The sequence below is a fragment of the Clupea harengus genome, chromosome 13 (assembly GCF_900700415.2).
Source record: "Clupea harengus chromosome 13, Ch_v2.0.2, whole genome shotgun sequence".
Lineage (NCBI taxonomy): Eukaryota > Metazoa > Chordata > Actinopteri > Clupeiformes > Clupeidae > Clupea > Clupea harengus.
In genome coordinates, this window is record NC_045164.1 from 4,555,455 (window position 1) to 4,580,622 (window position 25,168).

General features: G+C 43.3%; 1 protein-coding gene across 1 annotated transcript in view; it reads right to left on the reverse strand.

Moving 5' to 3' along the window:
• The window catches only part of lmbrd1 (LMBR1 domain containing 1), a 71,731-nt gene extending 48,433 nt beyond the window's left edge, over positions 1–23,298 (reverse strand). The window contains exons 1-5 of the mRNA XM_012817107.3: positions 23,181–23,298; positions 20,056–20,232; positions 17,700–17,763; positions 5,374–5,471; positions 4,163–4,230 (exon numbers count right to left, since the gene is read on the reverse strand). Of these exons, the coding sequence (XP_012672561.1) occupies positions 4,163–4,230; positions 5,374–5,471; positions 17,700–17,763; positions 20,056–20,232; positions 23,181–23,255 (482 nt within the window). The 5' untranslated portion in view covers positions 23,256–23,298. The remainder of the gene's footprint in view (positions 1–4,162; positions 4,231–5,373; positions 5,472–17,699; positions 17,764–20,055; positions 20,233–23,180) is intronic.
• Positions 23,299–25,168: the final 1,870 nt, after the last annotated feature.

The window sequence follows — 25,168 nt, forward strand, 5'->3', positions numbered from 1 at the left end:
CTTCCTGCATGTTTCAATAGGCAGTCTGGCCTACTTGTCTTCTGCAAACGTGCTGTCTGATATTCAGAGCTTTCTATTCATCCATACTGAGTTTTCAAGGTATATTATGGCAATGAGTGCACTCTCAAAAACTCACTAGAAATACACCAATCTTAGCACATACCAATGCACAAGGCAAAACAATTAGCCTGCACGTTATAAAAAGAGAATGAGATTCAGAGTTCACTCAAATGTTTAGATGATTATCATTACCTGTGTCACACAGGTTACTGTTTTACTTTCAGGGATTTATTACATGACTGTAGCATGTGTCGCTGTACAGTTTGTACTCTTTCCCTAGATTATGTGGCAACTTTATAGTCTAGGTTTACTATGTCTTTACTTGTTGAAACATATTGCCTTCAATGCCATATGATCGCTATGTTGCACTCATTGCTATGACAATTCCTCCACAAAGACATAAGACGTGCAAACTGCAAACCTACAGGCTATTGTGTCACACTGTTATTAGCTACTTAGCTTTAGCCTGACCTGCTACCTGGAACATGTCGCTAATTTTGCAGCATTTAGCTGCATCTGTCCACCTTTCCTTTTATTCTGACCATCCATTTCACTGGGTGCCTTGTCTAAAATGGTATCAGTAGAGAAGCAGGTAGACGGTTGCTATGCGGTGAGAGCGAGAGTCGCGCCTGATGCGTGGATTCTGTGATGTCCGTCAACTCATTCATGCCTGCTATATTATAGCAGATCAAGTTGACTGTTCACGGCCAGCCAAAACAGCCTTCAGGCCAAGGGAAATGTCCCGGTGCCGCCTCTGCCGATATTTGAAGGTTGTCCTCGGCCAACTGTTGACTTCAGGTCTTCACAGAAGTTTTTGATGGAATTGCGGCCTGGGCTTATTGCTGGCCTCAGAGCAGTGGTATGTTGCGATGTGTTTTGCCTTGACCTTGGTATAAAGCCAAGCTGTCTGCTGACGTCTGGAGTGAAAAGTATGTTTATGGAAGTCTAAATTGCTCTCCCCCCACACACACCAATTGCACTTTTATTTTTGGTGGGGCTTCAATTTCTTATCTCTATACATACAGATAATGTGCTTTGTGAAAAAAGGCTGTAATTTTGGTCTGCTTCATTCACTTGGCATTCTTTCACACTGTGACATTTTCAGGTGTTTTGGGCAAATTGAAGTCTGGCTATTTTTCTCAGTGGTGGGACTTTCCTGGATGTTTTACCCTATTTCCCACTTTCACTGAAGTGGCTGCAAATGGCGCGAGATGAAAATGTTGTGTCATGTCTGGGGGTCAGCTTATGTCTGTCGGACCGCTGAATTTAGGTGCTTTCTCCACCTTTCAGACAACTATTCATGGCAAACGGCAAAGTTTTCCCTCCAGTCCACCCAAGAAGCTGACTGGACGGTCATGGGGTGGTGATAACATTTCTTCATATTTGTATGTACGTCAACAGCAGTACTAAACCTGAAGTAAACCCGGTGATGGATTTGTAGTCTTGACTGATTGTTGTACAAGCAGTAACCTCATGTCAGACAATTTCAGTCCTTGACATATTATCCAGACGGTTGAATGAGTTTTCAATTAAATTAATTAAATGTACTTCAAGTAGGCTACTCTTTTAACCATTTACAGGTCTACATAAATGCCCATGTTTTTGTCAATGACCATACAAAACCACTAACTAGTAACAGTGATGTCTGATACAGAAATACAAGTACATTTCTTGGCCTTGAAATATACTCTCAATGTTAAATCAAGCCCATTAGATGATCAAATGCAGAGAAAAAAGGCAATATGCATTTTTAATCAAAGCTAAATGACCAAAGGCATTTGTTTTTCTTTTTAATCGTGCATCTAAATGGTATGGGGAATTCTCAAGTTATCAGTGTTGTCAACAGCCCACAGCATCATTTGTACCAAACAACTTTGAGGAGGCGTGTGTACATCATACACTGTAAACAACTTGACAACAGGTCACCTCTCATGTGTATACAGACATCAGCCTGAATGTTCCAACCTGCATACCAGCACATACCTGGGTTTCAGAACATTACCACATCTACAAAATCTCTTTGTCCCTCCCTTCATACTCATAAGAGCTGAAAACTCAAGTGAAGGGGAATATTCTTCCACCGCATAATGGTTTATTTATAACAGCTTGGAAACTTCTGTTTGCTTTTGTTTCTGAGTAATGTATGAGGACAGGCTATCTTTAGTTTTAATTCACACGGTTATTTATGTGGCTAACCCAAATTGACCTGTGCTGCAGATCCTTTCAAGCATGAAAGCAATGTGTCCAGCCGCACAGCTCCAAAAACCACGCTAATGAAACTGTGTTTGGTCTGACCGTTCTTTTCTTGTTGTGAAATGAGAGCATTAATCAAGTCCTGCGCTAATCTGTAAACATGCCAATCAAAGCAAAGGAAGCACCAGAGAATGAATTAGCAGCCCGCCAAAAACAATGCGGCCTCACAAATAGAAAACAAAGCCTGCAGCCGGGATATCAAGTGATCCACTCGTAAGAGGCCTTGAGTCAGACGATAAACAAATAAGCAGAGTGGTTTACAGGGCACTCTGAAAGGAGGCATCCAATCCCAAAGGCTGCCTTTCACGGGGAAAACTTAAAAAAGGGGAAAAGTAAAAGTTCTGGAACATGCTGGCTCGACTGAACTCCTGACGTAAAAAAACAAAAGAGCTATGGGTCTGAGAATGAACAGCCACAGGAGGACAATGGTCCAGTCTCACCAGGCATCACTAGGGGAGAGAGGGCTGGAGGTAAAAGCCATCATGTCGCAGCGCGCCAGGAGAGCCCGGCAACAATCCCCAGAGCAGACCAGAGGGGCAATGGGATGGTTCAAAAGGTAAAATGAACACCAAATTGCTTCGGTCTCCAATGCATCTCCATTGCTCAATCTCGTTTTTTTTTTCTCTTGCTCTTTCCCCCCCCCCGGAGTTGTTTAAGTCAAACTCCTGGCAGGGGTGCCTCCTGTCACCCTCCCGTTCTTTTCGCTTAGCTGCACACCTCCGTCGTTTAATGCTTGAGAGAACATTAAATTATATGATCTTAGCTACAAGCATGTTATTGTCAGAAGTGCAAAGAAAAGATATCCATTATGTTTATGCTGTGCAGGCGCGGCTGAACATAAACAGTGTAAACTTGAGGTTAAATGGGACACGGTGCAGGGCCATGTATCACTATGGATTTAGGTATCAAGTCACTTTAGGGAATTTAAAATCAGCGCTTGGCTGTGGGTACAGCCTAGACTGAAGTGTTGGGATTTCCAGGTCAAAAAAAAGGGGTGAAGTAGGGGAAAAAAAGATCCGACATCAAATGAAAAATCTTTTGGACACTGCGGCGGTGGTATTCACTCTGATTTGCAGGGGCTGCATTGATTGGAAGGTCTTCATCTCTCTGGCGTCTGTGCACATCTCTGCCAAATCACTAATTTTCTTGTCAAGCGTTTGCAAAGATGGGCCAGAAGTAAAGACGTTGCCAAAAACGGGGGAAAAGACTGGGAAAAGGGCAAGATCTAGTATTAATCTGGAGTTGCCTCTCCTGAACCAAACCAACAGCACCCAGGACGTAAAGAGCTTCAGATACAGTGGATAAAGCAGTAGCAACTCTGGGGACGAACTCATAAAACAGCTTCATCCTTCATAAAGCACAACGATACCAAATTATCGCCTGCCAAGGACCCATGGATGAAAGCATCACACATGCCTTGCACTTGAGCTGTGACTCTCCCTGTCAAGTTTTGGACTTCTTTATTATGCTAATGCTAGCTATCTGCTGTGCGCTATCGACTTGAATCCACTGTTTCCGACACAAAGCTGCTGAGAGAACCGAACTAAGATCAATCGCCAGTGTCCTGCCCATTCTCCCCAGGACCCTCCCTGATTGGGACACTTCAATCATGCCTCTTAAATCCAGTCTGCACCCGTTCAAAGCTCTGGGCCGGAGAAGAAAGAGCCAGGCCACTTAGCTGCCTGGGGCCTCTGCCGTGGCCTGTGCTGGCATTAGAGAGGAATAGCAATGGACGGGAGGGGGCTAAGGATTTTAAACAGACGAGCGGCCGGTTCTCATTAGCAGGGTTTAATGACATATTCTGTGTCCCCCTTGCACTGGTGTGGGCCCCTCGGAGCCACGTACTTACCCAATTAGCAGCAGCGCCGCGCAGACGATGACGAATCCAATTGTGTACTTCAGCGCATTTTTCACTTGCTGTAATGAAGAGAGAAAATCACACTGTACATAATCAGGCGGTAATAAAATCAAAGTTCGTCTGGGGGCAAAGGGGTGGTTGGTGTGTGTGTGTGTGTGTGTGTGTGTGTGTGTGTGTGTGTGTGTGTGTATGGGGGGAGGGGGTTGTTCTGCAAAGAGGGAGGGTGTAGAGAAAAGAGAGAGACAGACAGGAGGATAGGAGGCAGAGACACAGAGATAGAGAGAAAGAAAAAGAGGCAAGTTAGAGGGAGACCAATTCAGAAGAAGAGCTCCTGAGCATGAACAACGAGCCAAAGAGAGAGAGAGAGAGAGAGAGAGAAGGGGAAAAGAGAGAGAGAGAGAGAAAGGGAGAAAAGACCAGCATTTGTTCAGAACTGACAGAGACATTGTCTATCTCCCACTGCTTCTCTGGGCCCTACGGTTTCAAAGGAGATACTCAGCACACACACAGAGAGTGAGAGAGAGAGAGAGAGAGAGAGAGAGAGAGAGAGAGAGAGGGAGAGAAAGAGAGGAGAGAAAGAAAAGGAGAGAGAGAGAAAGAGCTTTTGTCAGCTCAAAAATCTACACAGGGAGAAATAAAAAGGCCCTGCTGCATGTTATCACCACATCAGGATGGTGTCCTTGGAGACAAATATTTGAAAATTCTGCAAGCTATCCTGCAAAGGGGAAAAAAAAATGCTCATTTTTAGGCCAGCAACACCTCCCTGCAGTTGAATCACTGATTCTTAGGAAGGGGGTCCATTTAAAAGTGTGGCGAATTTGAGGGGTTTTAGGATTTCTATAATCAGAGTGATTTAATGGCGATGGCTGTCTTTAAATCGAATCGGGTCTACGTCTCGTTGAATGTTATCTCTTACCAAACAGGCCATCTCGTTCCGACTCTTTGCATTACGAGATCTATTCCAGAGAAAATGTTTCATTATCTTATTCAGAAGGCACATGTGGACCCAAGGAGTGGGGCTCTGTGAAGGCATCATCCCTCAAGCTGAAAGCTGAAAGCTGTGTGTGTGTGTGTGTGGGGGGGGGGGGGGGTACTTTAATGAAATACTCTTTTCATAAAGAACCAGATACATTGTTTATTTTTATCCTGTGTGATGTCATTTAAGCAGCACAGAACACGAGAGCTCCATTCGGAAGCCTTACCGAACACTTGTTGATATTGTCGTCGTCCTTCTCCTCATAGTAGAAGTAGACGAATGGAATCCAGAGGAAGACACAAAACAGGATGATGGAGTACAGAGCTAGAGAGAGAGAGAGTGAAAGAAAGAAAGAAAAAAAAAAAAAAAGAAAGAAAGAGAGAGGTGTTAATCATCACCTCACAATAGCCCGTCACATGCAAACATCCTCGACCGGGAGGTAATAGTACATGTTACAGATATGACGAGGCACAGCACACATTGAGAAAAGACACAAGGAGCAGCATTGTTTTGTGCCTTGGATGCAGGATCAACTGCAGCATATTTCCCTATGGTCATATACAGTAAGTCAGTGCGGGCATGCCTTCCTATGCAATATACGTAGCGGTCACCTGCTGACAGATCTTAAAGAAGAACGAAGCAGAATCATGAAACTGAGAAAGACCAATATTGTTTCTAACGGCAACTGTCAAAATGATACAGAAGGGAAAGGCGCATTAGTGTGTCCACTCCCCTGGGGGAGTGGAGAGTGGAGTTCCTTTAATACACTTTTGATTGAAATGGGAGCCGCTCCCTTGCGGCCCTATCACTTCATATCTCTCTGTTCTGAGTATGTGTACCCATAATCTGTGTGACATCAATCAACAGCAGCATGAAAAGGTATTTACTTCTATGAAAATGCACAGGCGATCATGAACACATTTATCTACAAGCGCCATTTGGTCCCGTTTAAAATCAAGCCAAGATCATAGACGTGATAAAGAAAAGGTCCCTTTCTGAAGTGAAAGCAACGTTTCTTTGAACACATACAGTAAGCAACTCAGGAAAATATGCAGGGAACAAACCATCCAAAATGATATTGAACGCTCGCTACGTTACCATTCATTTGGTGATGTGCTGATGTACTACCTGGCTAGTGAGACCGTAGTGTTTGGTTAGTGTGCCATTTCATCTAACGAGGGCATCAGGCCATGAAATGCCATATGCATTGTTTGGAAGGGGAGAAAAACCTAAATAGAGCAAGGTGAAATCCTCCACCAGTGGATGTCAGATTGAACAGCAGCAGACCCAGAAAAAAAGCCTTTGTTCTTGCTGGCTTCTCACTGTTGCATCTTCAGTGCTCTCTGTGTGTAGAGTGCACTCGGTGAGCGCATACACCCCCCCCCCCCCCCCAACCGACCCACACACCCCCGCTATACACTCTCCCTCCTCTGCCTCGACACACCGACACACACACACCGACACACACACACACACACACACTCTCTCTCTCTCTCTCTCTCTCTAGCATCCTCCAGAGACAGCTACAGAGGCCCGTGTTTGTTTGGATGCTCCTGTGCAAGCATTGTTTATTAGACAGGATGCTAACACCACGTGGCATTAGAGATTCAGGGAGGCAAGGTGAGGCATAGACACTTTAGAGTGGTGTGTGTGTGTGTGTGTGTGCAGAGAATCTATTTTAAGACAGCAGGAGGGCTTCGCTATCTACAGCTAATGGATGTCTCTACAGACAGCCCCAGTAAACCCCCAAAATAACTGCTGTGGAAACACATTGGAGTGTGGGGGGGGGGGGGTTTACACTGAGAGAGGCGCGTGGGCTTAGCACTTCCTCGAGGTGATAACGTGATTCATTAGCACGGTTCAGAATGCAGGACTAAACAAGGAACACAATTAGAATGTCAGCCAAGAAACGGTTCTTGTGTCTCGACGCAGCTTTTAAAATATGGAAAGCTACTCATGAAGAAGAGAGCCCCGCTAGTAACTCATTAATCCCTCCTCAAAAAGAAAGTGATGGAGACAAATGGACACAGCAGAGAGAAGAAAAAAGCCTTTTTTTTCCTCAGCCAGACTTCAAGTTCCAATTGGTTATGTTCATTAATTCATTGCAACGGTAGAGCTTCTTTATTAGAAAACTCATTCATTGGCTGGAGTGGCATGGCGTTCAAAATAATGACTGATGATCCACAATTAGTCATCATTATCCATCCTTACATTCCTTAGCACTTGCCACGCAGGTCTTCATGGAAAAAGCCCACGGCAGAACAAAATAACTGATGCAAGAAAAGAATGCTGCATTACAAAAAGAGAAAGTGAGCAAAAAACTATTGCAGTCTGTTGTCCTTGGGCAGAAATCAGAGGTGAGTGAAAGACGTGCCTCGCGAAATGAAAAGAAGCTTTATTTATCAGCAGGGGAAAGAAAGCGTGGAGGAGTACTCGCCGCGATAAACTTGTGCTAAACGCTTCGCTAAGGTGTTTGCTTGCGAGCGCTTAACTTAAAGCTCCATGTAGGCTAGAGGGAGCCGGGTCTTGAAGGATAACAAACGACGCAGAGGCCCACACAGTGCTGCTCCTCCTGGAACATATGTTCATAGCGCAAACCGATGGGTAATATTAATCATAACACCATGAATATTAACACATTGAGGGACCAGGCGGCCCCTGCATTAGCGCAGATCATCCATTACTCTCTAACCAGATCCAATGCCAGGGAAAAGCACCTGACCAGGAAGAGAAGTTTAGCATATTAATCCCCCTGACGGAGGCAAGAATGAGCTAAATAATTCAACAGCCAACCTCAGCCATCCACCGAGATCGCGCCCCTTTTACGTATGCCCGGTTCTCTCCCCCCAGTTGAGGCGAGACAAGTTAGGCCAGGGAGAGCCACAGAGGACTGTCTGAGCATCAGCTGAAAACAGAGATTTTTCCAGAACATTGCCAAGTATGACTCTTACTTCAAAGTATCAAACAAACAAAATGCAGTCACAGTGCTAGGACTAAAGAATATAAGATATGACGAATATGCTCTTTAGACACATTTAAAACTACAGATATGCTTTTGGTGTGACATTGTCATGATGACTCATAGCATCTCTCACATTCACAGTACAGTTATTTAGGTCTCTTATAAGAATGGTCCCAGGTACACTTACTGTCCATCTGTAATACAAAGACGTGTACACAGAATATACCTCCCACATGCCTAAAATTCCTATTCTACATGGTTTTCACATGAATGCACCTTTCAATTGTATGCTCCAAAACACTCTCACATGGTCTTCAGTGGGTTGGCAGAACAATGGGTTCTGCCTGCAACTCTGAGAGCTCAGAGACTTACAGAGGCACAGTGGGCTGTGTGAGTGTGCAAAGGCCATAAGCGCATAAGCAAAGAGGTTGTCAAAAAACCAGGAGAGGTCAGAGCGCTGCAGGGGATGACGTGCACAATGGGGTTTGCCCTAAATAATTTCAAAACGTATGGCCCAACTCTTAAACGAGAGTCAGACAGACACACACACACACACACACACACACACACACACACACACACACACACACACACACACACACACACACACACACACACACACACACACACACACACACACACACACACACGTCTCCCCTCACACACAAAGGCCAGACACGGCCTTGCCCAACAGTGTCCTCAAGGTCAGAAATGATGGGGGGCATTCCGCCCATGTCCCGAACAAGGAGGCAGCCTGCCGCAAGGGCACTGACAGCACGACTCCTGTCCTTCCAGGCGGCAAGAATGTATTACATTCATGTGAAAATGAAATGTCATGGGAGGCAGGGAAGGGAGAGAGAGTGAGAGCAAGAGCAGCAGTGACAAAGGACTCGGGAGCTGGAGGAAATCTCAGAGCCTGCTGCGTCCGTGCCCCCCCTTTTCATTTCCTGTAAACTGGCAGCAGTGTGGGGATGCACAGGACGTGGCAGGGGTGGGCCTGTTGGGACGAGACATTAATCTGTCTGGGGTAACACTTTGTTGGTGCTGGCAAGAGAGTCTTTTCAACTGAATCCCATCTTAGCTACGGGTTTCTTCTTTTTCCAGCTCAGCCATGCTGTCCGTGTTATCTTGTCTCTTCTCGACACACAGAGGAAGATGGGAAATGGTTTCTTCGGAGACCCACCCTGCTTACGGAATCCACCTGGATTCCAACTGCTATGTCCTTCCATAGACATCTGAAGACGAAGGCAGACATCTAGCTTGTGTATGTATGTCCTATTTTACAAAGCCACGCCATTTATCAAATGCATTGTTTTACAGAGGAGAACTACACAGAGGGCATAGTGTTACCATATAACACTAAAAGACTTGAAGAAAAGACCACTCCATGGTTCCTACCATATTCTGCAAGACCTGCGGGAAGACTGAGGACTAATGGACAATAGTAAGATACCTGGAGCTTCAATCAAGCTCAACAGACTTTAAGGACAATTTTCTACTTCTACTGCAAACAAGTAAAAACTACTGCTACAACACCCTCATAGTCCCTATCTCCTGAATGAGGCTGTAGAATAAACACACATTTAAAGTGCACCCCATGTCATAGCTGATTCCTTTATCTCCACGCTCTTTCCTCTGGCAAAAATGGGTAGTCGCGGCAAACTTGCGATTGATTGTCACAAGGCTGTAAATTAACAGAATCCGCTACTGTTGGAGCATTACCCTCTTGGCCTGTACAGGGCCCATCGGATTACAAATCAGGGTGGGCGATAATTTGCCGTTGTATTGGATTCTCGCCGTGCGACCCCTGGGGTCCCGTCGTCCTCCGAACAAGCGCCACAAGAATACTGATGGTAAAACACAGTTGGAACCAGCCACAGTCCCACTAGACCACATCTTCAGAGCTTATGACTGCTCTTAAGTAAAAGTCAATATCACATTAACTAGGAAACAATCCCAAGGCTGCAATTGTTGTTATGATGGGCCTGAAGTGATGATGGTCTGATTGCAAGGGTGTGCGAGTGGGACTGGTTAATCCTCATGTGTAGGCAAGGCATGTCCCATCAGGGCGAGCAGACAGGGGCCATTATCTTGGTCATTAGACACTTGTTGAGTATCTTTGTTTTCATGGCATTGCGAATGGGTGAGCACTCACTTTGGGAGAACAGCAAGGCAACCCAAAATGGTGGCACAATCCATAGACAATAATGATCTAATGTTGCATATGTCAAAATATAATAAAAAAGACTGAGGAACATCTCAAATATGAAATGACAAAATCACATACCAAACGGTCTCCAACCCAGTGGGGAACTGAAAAAAGGGAAAACCTTCATCCCACCAATGACACATGAGGAGTCTGTGAGGCTATTGGTCCATCTTTGCAGGTTGGCAGACATGATCAGCTTTCTTGGAGTGCCTATGTAATACTACAAGAGCTGAATTGTGAATGAATGTAGAGAGACCACAGAAGGGTGTGTAGCATGGTTAAGAGCAGCATTGTAAAATGAGCCCTCAGCCCCAGTAGGCTGTTTCAACCATAGTTGCCATAGTTCAACCATATGTTTTTTTTTCCCCAAGTTCATTCATGACCCAAAGTACACTTTCCTGATATTTGAAAAGTCTGAGTTAGTCATAGGAATGTTTAGAGAGCCACAAAATACAAAACAGCACAATGGAAATGTTTGTAATCTTTGCAGCAAGTTTCACCCAGAGGCCTCGAAGCCTCATGAAAAGAGTAGCACATGAAGTTTGAAGTTCTTCTTCCATTATTTTTCTGTTACATATATAGGTTGTCATATTCAATGTTTTTCCACTCCTATTGTTAGCTAGCACAATAGCCTCCCCCAAACCTTCCTCTGGTACATAATTCCTAGCGTACCGGTATCTAGCTGCTACCCCTTCTCACCAGTGAGCTGAGACAGAACAAGCTGGAAGGGAACAAAGGTTGAATTCCAAACTCAGGTTGCAGAGCACATCAAAACCTACACAACAAGCATTGCATATGTTTAGCTATAGTTCAAAACCCCTGTTATTGTCTAACAAGAATACTAAACAATACAGGTGGAAGAAAAAAAAAACATCTAGTATAGTATCGCGACACAGCGGCACCAAGTATTCAGATATATATTAATTTAATATTTTTATCTTAATGTTTTTGGTACATACGTCTACTCTGTTAACATTACTTCTGAAGCCATTCTTCTTTTGCATCACAGCGAAAATGGGAAAGGAAGTCAGAGTCGAGAAAAAATGTACTGCACCACGTATACGTAGAATCACAGAATTAAATCGTAATACTAGCTGTATCGTAAAATGTAAAGAAAAGCAACAATATCGTGTCGTGGCCCAAATATTCTAATAGTAGCGTATTGTCACCTCTGTGGCAATTCCTTCCCCTACTAAATAAGTTCATTGTAGTCAGATGTCTGGGGTTGATCTGGGAATCTTGAAAAGCATTTCCACTAGCAGACTAGAATGCTAAATAAAGACAATCTGGTCTGTGAGAGCCTGAGGGCCGACAACATGGAAAGCTGACATCCAGGGACTTTTCATTCAGTTTCATTCAGGATCTCTCCTCATTTCACCTTCCAACTCGCGGACAAACTTCAAGGCCATACCATCCACTTGAAAGGACCACTACATTAAATGGACACTCCGAAGGGGGGCTTGGAATAAGGCCAGCTGAACAAATATATATTTTCTCTTTAATAACTTAACCTACAAGGTTAATCTCTGGGGATGTTCTGAACACAAGACGATGGGGATTTACCCACAATCTCTCTGGTTTTAAAATACAGCGATTCCTGATCATTGAAAATCTCTACCTCAAGGATGGATTTCTCAGGGATTGGGTTGGGAATAATCCAAGGACGCAAGAGAGGAGAGTCATACGCATTGTTCCCGGTATAAGACCTGAGCACTTATCTTGGGGAGTTCAAAGACCTCGCACCAACACAGCTGCCTGTTCCAATAGACGTGCAATCTGTCACAAGTCTCCAGCCATGCAGCCCCTATCGGGACCAGCACTTTCCATTTGTAATCACTCAACACATGCACAGTGCAGGGTTAGAACACATTTATGCTCATAGTTATCATGAGGATTGCAACCTTCCACCCTTTCCCCTCCTGCCCACCTCCCTCTGCACCAGCCAACCCAAAAAAACTGGAGGGGGGCAGGGGTGGTGGTGGTGGGGGTGGGGGGGGGGCATAACGAAATCCAATGATTTATTTAGAAGGCTCAGGGGTATTTTGCCCTGTTGCTCCGGGGGCATAAGCACCACTGCTTTGAAGTACAGAGCCGAGTGAGCAGATGTAGAAATGGAAGGATGCCTCACATTGAGAGAGGCTTTCAAAAGATTACAGTTCATCTGAGATCAGGGCTAAGCTATTTTGGACATCCATCAACCCCCCTGTAAATAAGGCAACTGGCAATGGGAGGGAAAATGGGAAAAAAGTGCTCACCTCCTTCAGTTTGCCCATTTGTAAAAAATTGCCAAATCTGCAGACACTGCCATCCTGCTACAAATCGTTTGCACGGTCGCTTCTAGAAGGCGAGAGATGGGCAAACGAGCTGAAGTTGGCTGAACATTATGTGCTGCACATTACCTCTTCATAAGAGCTCATACAGAGACTGAAGTGGCTCTGTGGCAAGTCTTTAGAAGAGCAGCTACCAACACAATGTGAAAGACACAATCTGCTTCCACATTTCAGAGAAGCCAAGGCAGCTAGGCCAGCACAGGTTATTTGCATAAAGGATATTATATTTTGAGTGGAAAAGCAGCAGAAGCACAGACTGGCCTTGACTATATTCGACTACTTGTGACTGCAGTATGTGTCACATATTCTGCATAAATTACTGGGTCATTGACTAATGATCCCGTCAATAAATTAGACAAATTATGAACATCACGTTCTTGGTAGTGGGTTGGTAAGACAAAAGGGAATGTTGGACAATGAAATAATTGCTGTGTGTGAAAACGTATGTCAATAACTGCTTCTTCATTAAATGTGTGCCACAATCTTGCTTGATAAGAGTGATTGCCACAGAATACAGATCAATTCACCACACAGGGAAATTACGCAACACAAAATAGACAATCTCTATGTCAGCATTGAAATTATTATATTTCTAAAGAGAAAGATGGGAACGGCTTGTCAATTGCTGCTTTTGAATGAACATTTCTTTATGTTGGCTCCAAGACTCCTTGTGTTCTCTGACTAAGATGCATCAGCAATCTCTAAAACAAGATGGAGCTTGATCTCCACCTACTGGTGAGGGAATAAGAACTGCATTGCACAAGTGGCACAGGGAACTAAAACAAAAACAACAACAGCAGCAGCTAATCAACGACTCAAACGTGAACTGCGTGTGAGCCTAAGGACAGTCCTGGCAAAAGCACAATGACAGAAATGCTCACAAACATTTGATGGGTAGGAGAGGAAAAGGGCGAAGAGAAAGGGGATAGAGCCACCCTGTCACACAGGCCTGAATCACTCATGAGCTTCCTGCTATCTCAATGACAGCATGGTTAGAGCCGCTAAATGCATCCATTCCTGTGGCAGTCAGTGGCTGACGAACACTGTAGCCCTGTGGCACCTTATGTTTTAATGGATTGATTAGGCTGAGAGGCAATCCAAAACATCAACCTGGCGCAATGTGACTTTCAGTAATAAAGAGACTCTCGACTGGATCGTTTTGATGTTGACGTTACACGGCTCAGTGAGAAAGCCATCATGCCTTCCCGCTTCCTCTCGTTTCTCCAGAGTCTCTCCTGCACTGCTGGCGTGTTAATATTTATTTGACAAAGACAGCTGCTCATATTCCACCATACTGACAGAAGTGGGATGAGACAAGAGAGGAAGACAGCAAATAAAAGGATGACAGACATTTGTCATCAAGAACACTAAAGCAAACAAAGAAAGAAAAAAAAAATCAAAGCTCGCATCACTGTGTTGGGGTAAAAAAAAAGAAGAAAAGAAAAGAAAAAAAAAACAGATACAGCACAGGCGATACAAATCGGTCCCTCACACAGATCCAGCCGGCTCACACACGTGCATTTTCTGCTTCTACACGAGCCTTTTACCTCCCAGTTCAGACGGCCGGTGGCTATTTCACCATTTAAAAGGCAACGAGCGGCTCAGGCCCGCGCTCCCGGTCCCTGAGCCATGATCACAAGCCTGCATGCCACAGGCGAGAAAATGTCAACCCCTCTGTGCCATCATCCGCCCTCCGACTCCTTCATCCACCTCCTTAAGATGGGATGGTGTGTGTGTGTGTGTGTGTGTGTGTGTGTGTGTGTGTGTGTGTGTGTGTGTGTGTGTGTGTGTATGGGGGGTGGGTGCCACTGCTCAAGGTCTTCACACTCTCCATCCATTTGAACACTGATGCTTCCTCTCCCTCGGCTACCCCTAAGCCCCTTAGAGAGCCCATGCGGCATACAAAGCAGACTTTTCTTTTTATCTTCTCTCCAGTGATGCTTTTCCCCCTCGCTCCCCTCACCACAACGCATGGCGTGCACAGACACACACACGCACACAGACAGACACAGACAAAGACACACAGAGACACACACCCACACAAATTATTGGTAGGATGGTAGGATTGTTCAGACACACACAGACACACACAGACACTGTTTTAGTCCCTGTATGTTTGGACACCTGTGTGTTCTGTAGGTCTCTGTCAGTCGGCCATGGAGCCTCTGGTTCAGCTCATATCCATGTGTTAAGAGCAACATCTCTTGCTTGGTTGACCATCACAGCCATGACAGTGGCTACATCTCCAGTTCCCTCTCCCTTCGGGTCACAACTCAGAGACACGCTGGTCGCCACTCCCAGTGAGAAACTAATAGAACATCAGTAGAAACACTAACAAAAAGAAAAGTGTGTTTTTGTCTGGTGTTCTGACAAGGCCTCTCTAGGAATTCAGCAAGAACCTTGCCAAATAACAGTTGGGTGAGCACGCAGGACTGATTATTAACAAATGTCTTCATGTTATCTTTATGATACTCCTACACAATTAATGTCGGGGAGAATGGCCGTTCGTTAAATCAGAAGACAGTACTGAGCTCGGTTTTTGTTTTCCTGTGCCGAGAGCACATTGAACCGATTTGGACCGAAGTGTGACCAGTTTTCCCCATAGAATGAAATTAAATCTGTGATAAATGAGATCACAGTGATTTTGCATGCATACCACATTTGACGTTTGTGTACATGTCAGGTGTAAATAACAGACATTATCCATGTTGTAACTAAGCCATGGTGGTAATGTATACAAGATTTGTGGAAAAATAATAGGACAATATAAACAATAGGAGGCCCAGGGTCGACCTCACAGCCCTGAACTAGAGGAAGGGCCAGAAAATCCCACGAAACTCTCAGACAGAAAGAGACAGATAGGATGGAAAGACTGGCAATGTATCTGCTCATGGTATCCAAACACTGCACATGGCCAACTGACGGTGTACTTCTGCAAATTGAATAACCAGGATCCCTAAGCTCAGCTTGAGGTATGAGAAAATATCCCACCAGTCATCTTGCGCAGACTATCCTCAAGGACAAATGGCAAGTTTGTGATTCAAAGACGCCGTCTTGATGCAGCTTGCTATGCGTGACTTGCGTGCGTCATTTACCAGCACAAGGGTTATTTAACTGAATTCTGAGGGTATTGTTGTCAGACACAGTAGGGATACCATGTGAGTATGTAAAGTTTGGAGCGTACAGTATGATATTATTTGGCACATCAGTAATTACACATTCACTTTCTAAGTAGACACCAACTACACACATCCAACAACCCCCTCTCACCACAAGCCCCGTAATATCAATCATTTGGTCAATTTAGCTCTTCACAGAGTTAGAGCTAGTCACACCATCCTGTCATGTGGATTATGAAAGCAGGAAAACAGAATGCTCCATGACGATGTCTTTAAATTTAATTCTCAGTAAGTCAAGACAGCAAATTACTTCCAGTTACATGGGAAATAAAAGGATAATAAACTGAGATTGGAGCAGTTCCGATAAATGGATCGGGTGCTGTGGAATGGCTGTGCATTAATACAAATAAATACCAAGAGTCCAGGCTGCAGTGGATGTGCCTTTAAAAGTATCCCTCAGATAAAGTTTGCTTTAAGGGCACTTTCCTCAGGACTTATTTGACAGAAACCCCAAAAAATCAATTGTGGCCGCAAAATCATATTTGCTCGTCTGAAGGACAAAGCGACAGCAGCAGCTCGATGGTAGGATTGCATAGACCCTACCTGCACTGTCACAGCTAATACCATCATGCCATTTCCCCGACAGAATGAAGCGCCTTGGACTGGCTGGGTTTTTAGCCGGGAGACAGATTGTCTCCCATGAGCTTGGCATTCCTAAACAGACGTCCCCGCACACAGGCTCTGACAGGCTGTTGGGCCGGCATCTGCTGCAGAACTCTAATGGCTGATGATCAAGCGTCTGTGACGTGACTCAATTTACCAAAATTAAGAAGAAAAAAAGAAGAAAAAGAGGAGGCGGAAGAAGAAAAAGCGGACGGGAAAAAATGCCCCAGCGCACCTACGGGGGAAGCCGAGGGAGCGTAAATGAAGGGGGCTTCGTGGCGGCAATGAAACAATCTTCAACAATAATACACCTAATAGATCACAAGTGTGGGCTTGACATTTATTTTAATAATGCCCATTAGCCAACCTGCCTGATGCCTTTGCTGGTGATTTTGAGGGTATGCACAGCAACACTCCACAACCCCCAATAGGTTTAGATCTGTCTCTTCAGTACCACTGAGAGAGATTTGGTGGTCCCAAAATATCCCAATAAATCCTCTTTATTGTCGTAATGTTGATGTGATTTTTATGTAATTTCACATGTAAGTAAGTGAATGTCACACATACAGGCATATTATATCAATTCATATAAAGCACTCAGACACAGAGGTTATTTGTTTGAGCTTATGTGAGTGTGTGTGCAACTGTATGTGCGTGAGTAAGTGTGTGAGCAACTGTGTGTGTGTGGTTGTGAGAGGGTGAGAGTGAGGGTGAGGGTGAGTCTAATAAGTGTAAGTGTGAGCAGGGTGTGATTGAGTGTGTGTGTGTGTGTGTGTGTGTGTGTGTGTGTGTGTGTGTGTGTGTGTGTGTATTTACGCTTCTGTGAGCGCCATGCATTAACTGATAGCTTAACTGTTGTATCCCCTCTGACAGGACGACCCCCGTGACCCTGAGGAGCGCAGTCACTTAACTCCAGAAATCCAAGAAGGTCTCTCACTAATAAAATCCTCCATTAACTTTACAGCAAACTACAGCTAATCACTGCTGGTATCTATAGCTACCGACAGGTCACTGCAAAGACAAATGTGACTATGACAAAGAGATCAGGACTGACACATCTGAGACCATAGGTGGATTGAATTTTGAAAAAGAAAGGAAAACAAGCTAATTACTTTTCATGAATATTCATATTATTCTGAATATTATGTAATATCAAGTAAAAAAAAAGATTGAGAGGTGAGAGGTGAGAGGTTCGGGCTCTCCTGACCAGAAACTAGAAACTGAAGATGTGGAAATGCAAAAGCATCTTATGCAACATAGCCTACTTACTGTAATATCCATACAGGACTGTGTCTTCAATTTGACCTCTTGTTTCATTGTTTGCAGCCCAGTCCTGTACAGAGAGAAAAAAAAGGGGTGCACAGTCTTTTAAAAAAGAAACTTTATTTGCAGATGCGTACAAATGAGATGCTGCCTAGCTTTCAGACACCTAACACCATTGGGACTTTCACAAGCACCTCTGCTCTGAAAGCCCTGCTGAGGTGCCGCTCTGTTACTTTAAGCGGGGAGATTCAGTGCGCTCTCTGAGAAGCGAACAGCAGTCTGCCAATTAGGGTCAGCGAGGATAGCACCTCACCTTGAGGTTCACTCAGATTGTGTAATGATTCAGATGCTCGGCTAACCCAATTAGCTGACGCCACACACCATGCCATCACACAGTTACTGAAGTATGCACAGCACAGGCTGGACATTTCACTCCCATCAGGGATAAACACAAGGCTTACACAAGGGAAGGAGGAAGAGCCCCAATAGGAAGTTCGATAAATTCTATGTGTATCAACGCAAAACACATAATGTCGAAAGGCTTTGAAAATCATGATTTCACATTAAGTCTTTCCACATAATGACATCATTACATGAATGCACTTAAAATACTTTGCTATGTGCTGCTGTGTACTCCTAAAGGACGAATTCAAAGGGTGCAAGGCATCCGGCATTGGACAAAACATCAAAAATGTGCATGTTAAAGAAAATAAATGTCTATGGCTAATTGCATACAGTGGGTCACTGCAATGCTATTAGGGCGTGATGTTTCTTTCGTCAGACTTTCTTCTTCTCAATCCTTTCCTTTGTGACCAGAGACACCATCAAAAACGTGACCTGACACCATGATGACTCACAGGTTTTCAAAGCTGATCCAAATGCCAGAGAGAATTGCTGTCGACGGCACTGAAGTAAATCACTCTTTTCTGCTGCTAGTGGGCTGGTGTACTCTATCCAAGCCCTGAATCCACTGCGTGGCCCCAGTAGTTCAAGATCAAACCCCTGCATCACATTGAAATGCTACGCAACACAACTGATATCCTCTGCTAATCAAATTGGGAAGCCTTTAGAAAAACAATTCTGTAGCCATAAAACAAGATGCTGAACATACTTCAAATGTATATGACAACAGCAATATACTACAACAAGCAGACATCCAAGTGTCATGTCTATATTATAGAGTAAGTGCTCTGTCATAGGACACAGCTATAATTCATTATTAGGGGGAAATCTCTGCAGTTGGAAACTTACAGTGGGCTCTAATGTAAATGGTCTGAGGCGGGGTAAACAATGCAAATGCATGGGAGATTTATGCTAGAGGATTGCACAAACAGTCCAAGCCCACGCAGAAACAAAAACTGGAGTAGACAGCCTCTCCCGTGTACTTATGGTATTGGGCCTGTATAAAAGCCATTTCAATCTCGTTTGGACCGACTCCTCAAAAAAAAAAAAATGAAAATACAGGCTTTTATAAAATAGCATGGATAGATTTAAGCACTTTGGTCTGCACCACACCCTGAACCCCCTCCCCCAAGCCCACCACCCTACCCTCAACCCTCAAGCAATCTGTCCAAGTTTGGAATTATTAGCAGGCATCATCAGTCATCTCTGTGACCTGCCTGGCATTACCATAATCTCTTTAGGGTAGAGCTACTGGAGGTAAACGCTAGCGTGTGTAGTGTGTTGTGGGCTTTCTTCTCCCTTGCTCCTCTGCACACTGAGCAGGCGCTCTGCAACAGCACGGAGCAGACAGGCCAGCCGAATCAGGTTGGATAGAAACCGTATGCAAGAACTGTAGAACGCTCCTACTTGTGTATCTCCACTTGCATTCATCTTCCTAAGTTGTAATGACAGGTTGTCCTTCAAATTAAAAATCAACCACTGGGGAACATGTGAGCCGAACTAACATTCATTTCGCACTCACTTCAGTATTGATCCGACACGTTTGCCTTCATATTTTGCAGCTCATTGCAAAATGTGCCACTGATCCAATTATCTCAACTCGATCTCCCAGATTTGCGTGAGGTCTGTGGTATGCATTTGAAATGTGCAACTGTGTGCGTGAACTAAATTATACAACATTTGACTATTTCACAGACATTTCCATAGTAATCTATGGTCTGTTATCAAACCACTTTTAAGAAATCCTGACACTGGTCAGTCATATGTAATACTCACTCAAGCTTCAATTCATTACTGAACTAATTAGATTTTAAGCCTCTAGATTTAGATCTGTCCATAATAAGATTAGTGCAGCGTACTATCAAGAAAATGACTGATAGGCCGGCCGAGCCCCGAATAGATCTGATTCCAAGGCCTATAGGCTATCAGGACTATCTAAGCAAATGGACTGAACTAATACCTTGTAGGTGCCGTTTGGGAATTTCATGAAGGACACCAAGAAGATATCCACAGGGAGGAGGGCAGACGTTATCAGAGCAACAGCCAGGGAACATATTGCAGTAATGGTTGAGACCACCTCACTCTCGCGGCGACTCTGATACTTCCGGATGTAGACCCAACAGAAGACCAAGATGACCTAGGGGGGAAACAAAACAAACGCTGTTTCAGCAAGTATTCAGTGCATGCAAGCAAGGCAACACACAATTCAACAATTAAATAATAAATATTTATCCATTTCACTGCAACAGATGTTGTTCTTTTTATGTCAGGACTTTATGTCAGGACTAGGAGATTTTTACTCTTCTTCCTTACCTCAAGATACCTTTCTTTGCTGCAGCCAAGCAAAGGATCATTGGACACCTTGTTTTCAATCTGGAGACTCTCTTGGCTTTATGCCTTGTTTAAGAGTGCGAGTAATCTTGGCATATGCTGTAATCTATTTACCCAATCATAACCGCTTTTAATAAGCCAAGCCGCAAAGACCAAGAATACATTTAATTGGGAAGATAGTTTAAAACTAAAACTGAGGGGAAATAAACCTCTACTTAAAGCCAAATTATGCAGGTTTTTATGTAAGGGATACTGCATAGTACCAATGGTCATTGTTGAAAAATAAATCTCGACAGGATGAACAGGACCCCAACGCACAGCGCACTATCGAAATATTCTGAGGAGCCGTATTATAGTTTCTTAAAGTATACTTTTATAAGCACTTTTTGATGGTATATGGTCATGTGAAGTAGAAATAAACACACCTGTCTGTCCCACTAGCCGCGTAGACCATACACTATGTAGTTTTGTGCTCTGGAATGGAAACCCCTCAAAACGTCAGAAAAGCTGGACTACAGCACATCTCTAAATAAATCGTTGCCAATTATATCAGTTAGCAACCTATATAGCTTTTATCAGTGCCATCTCTGCTGATGGTGTTTGTGTGGCAAGTGAGAAACACACGTTGTCTACAATGTCTGTTTCATTCCCATTTCGATCAGGTGTTACATTTTAATGAGGCCATAATCCTCTCACTGCATGTCTGCTAACTACCCAACTAAATGCCCAAAAGGTAAACAACTGCTGGGAAATGGATAAGGGAGATTTGACTCCTCTGGCACTATGACATTTAATTAACCTGCAGATGACATGCTGGGCTGAATTTCATTAATTCCTACCTTGTAAACTCTGAACTAAGGAAACCAAACGTCACAGAGCTGTTGTTATTTAGGCCTGGGCTATGTATTTTGTTGATCTGTACAAGCTGCACTGTGGTGAACAAGCATGCAAATGCTGTGGAATCATCTGGTGCAGAAAGAGGGAAGTGAAATTGATGCGATGATGAGTCAGGCTATATAAGCCTACAAAAATGCATTGATGCAAAACTAAAAGGAAATAAAAGAACAAGGGGAAAGAGCTCTATAGTCATTATCAGTTGCATTGTGCTACTGCTGTTTCATAGCAATATAGCTATGTGCTATGTAAGGTATCTAGGGCAGTCAATGACACTGACTTGTAGACAGGTTATCTGTTCTCTTAAATCCCTGGTGAGAATGTTGGTGTTGAGAATCTGGTCCCTGTGGACTATCACTGAGTGAAAGTAGCCTGCTTGAAACTTTTTAAAAAGATATTCAAGTCCACTGGGAATTGAGAGGGCAACATTGTACTGTGTGAAGTGCATAAAAAGTAAAGTGTCACTAGTCACATTTTTTAGTAAAAATCAGAGATGTAATTTATAGAGATGTACCCCATATTGGACACAGTTAGGAAATTAAGAAAATATCAGCACTATTACAGAAGGCTTTCCTTATCTAGGAGAGGAAGATTACGTTAATTCCTCCAAGGTATTATGCAATCGACAGTCACCAATCCTTTCACTGTTCATTCTGTAAGAGCAAGAGGAGACTATAAACCACGGTCTGATGACGTCTTTTTTGACATCGCCGTAGACTTCTTAACACAGAGACAGACTTACACAGAACAACAGGCCTTGGACTGATTCAAACCAGCAAGGTCATATTCCATGCGAGCGCACACCGCTGTGAGGACACTGCTAAACCCAATCCCCTGTGATCAAGGGATGCCGTTTTCAGACAGGATCAATTAGAGGCCTGCTTTCTTAAGCCGCTGGCGGAGCATCCTGTCAGATAGTGGCTCCACGCTCAGAATGTAAACCAGTTCCCGCTGAGCGAATTGCATGAATTAACAGGAGAAGGTTTTGTGAGGTGCAACTTCTCATCTTGTTAAGTGTAAATAAAATACTGGGAACATTAAACTGTGATAACAAACAGCCTTAAGCAGTCTGCTGCTGTGTTTTAATGAACCCAGAGAAAGCATTGGGGAGATTTCATGGTGGGAATGCAAGCAGACCGGTCTCTGTGCACTTTAGTGTTTTAAAGTGTTGACGAACCTTTAGCAATAAGAGTCATTGATTATGCGTTTAATAAGTGTTTACTAATGTTATTGATAGCCTGAGTCTTTCCATTGCCCTCTGCTATTTCATTTTAATGCTCAGTCCTTCACTGCTCCCACAGCTTCTTGAATTCGTTAGCTTATTTGATAACTAACCACAGAATCTCTAATAGACGGGCTCTGACCTCACTCACTGTCAGGTTTTACCGCTAACGTCACATGTCATGTTACACTAATTACATGACTATGTGACAACTCAGCCCTTCAACTCAGTTTCAAACACACCAGAGTTGGCTACATTAAATGTCTATCTGACAACTCTCAACGCTGATGTTGTTTTGTTTTGATTGCAGGTCGATGGTGACGTACACGAACTCAAACAAGCTGATATGACAGGCGTTATTCATAAGGAAGACATTGCATTGTACAGCGAACAAGGAACAAAAACATAGGAACATTGCCAATTCATGAATACAATGCCTCAAATGTTTACGTACTAAAAGCTATCTGATGTTAGCTTAATGTGGACTATAAACTTCAAATCCATAAGCTAGCTTCTATAGCTAGCAAGCTAGCTACTCTGTATGTTAAGCCTTTTGAACCGTTGTATACCGTTTTATCTTTTCATTTCATTAGGGCATTATCTAAGGTAGTGGGTGCAGGGTTCAAATCGTATCTTACCAGAAGTACAATTGCAAAAATGGACCAGCCAAGGACCGATTCCGTTAGCAGTGCATCTGTAGCCGCCATTTTCATCGTACTTCCTGCAACAAATAAGGCTAACCACGTGTTTGAATTCACGTCACGCAGAGGGCGGGGATATTTCTGCCCAAGTTTAGTCGAACCTTCTGTTCCAGTGCATTCTAGAAAGCTTCCAAAAGTCCAGAGGACTATGTTATGTGCATTCTGTCAGCTGAAGCTCCCACATACTGGAACACATAAGCACACTCTGTAGTTTGTTTTCTTCCCTCTATTCTTTAGAATACTGTCTTGGCTACGCCCCCCCACGACCCAATAAGTCTGCCCTTGGAATGAAGGAAGGGATGGTCATTTGAGGTCTTACCCAATACAGATCAATCTGCCTGATGTGTGCCCAACTGTCAGACTCTGCGCCAAAGCTGGGGCACACTCGCACACCATGAGGGGGGAACAAAGGAAAAAGGGGGGAAGAAGGGGGGAAGAAGAAAAGAGAGGAAAAAAGAGAGAAAAAAGGGAAAAGGAGAGAAAAAAAGAAGGAAGGGATTTTGTATGGCCTAATCCTCCATGACTAAAGTTTTTTAATGTTGATGTACATCATAAATGTGGTTTCAGGTTCGAGTCCCACCGTTGGCAGAAATTGAGGTTTGCATTATTTCATGCAAAGCTCATTTTCATTATTGGAAATCACAATTTGTTTGCATATTACCTTTTATTAACCTTATATTAGTGAGATATGGATAATTCTACATTGAATATTTCAATACATATATGCATTTATGAGAGAAGAGTTGACCCCAAAGTTCCCGGTTCGAGTCCCACTGTTAGCAGAAATGTAGATGTGCATTATTTACTGCAAAGTTCAATTTTATTACTGGAAATCACCATTTGTTTGCATATTACTTTTAATTTACCTTATATTAGTGAGATATTTATAAATCTACATTGAATATTTCAATGCAAGTTCATGTACAGTTATGTGTGGGGTACTTTAATTGTTTCACAAAATATTTGTGCTCCAGTTAATACATCCTTCTATTCACAAAAGAACAATGTATAAATCTTTGTTGTAAACAAACTTTTATTTGCAATAACAAATTCAACAACAACAACTATAGCATAATATATATATACAATATAATAATATATATCAGAAAACATATACAGAACTATATACAGAAAGTGTGAAACTGGGAGGGAAAGGGGTTGAGGGGCACTAAGCCAGTGTCCATGCCTCTGGGAGGGGGGGACAATTTATTAATTTATTTTTCAAGAGCCAATAAATCCCTTTCCTAATCACCCATATTTCTTTGTCTGCCACAGGATCAAATGCCAAATACTGAAAGCCACAACTTTTAAAATGTTTCAATGCTTATACACTTTTTAATAAGAAAAGGCAGATAACATACATCTTTCTGAAACTTTTTTAGTAGTCATTTACCATTCTGTTTATTTACAATATTCAGAGATGTCATAGTGGGAGGTGACAGGTCAATGAGTAATGAATCAAACTTGTGAGACCACCGTATTCTCAAATATTAATGTTAAGTTCAGTTATTTAGTAGACAATGTTACTTACACAACATAGTTATGTGCCATACTATGTACCATAGTTATGCTAGTATGCCATATGCACCCCCTACCCGTCTCTTTCCTCTTCAGTATCTTATGGAGAGAGGACTTGGCCAGAGCTAACCAGAGGACTCACCAGCTATGTCTGGTTGATATATCATTTGTGCAGGTTAATAAAGCTACAGCTGCGGTAGTCTACATTCCTTTCTTTTACAAAAGATTTTTTTTAAAACAACGCAGAAAACAACATCTACCGGTTACACTGTGGACATTAGAAGTGACTATGAATCATCAGGGATGACTGCTCAGTCATAACTGCTTCACAAAAGTGGGCTTTCAAAAAAATACACAATACAGCTTTGTCTGAATGCATGTAAATGTCATCTACTCTTGTGTCATCT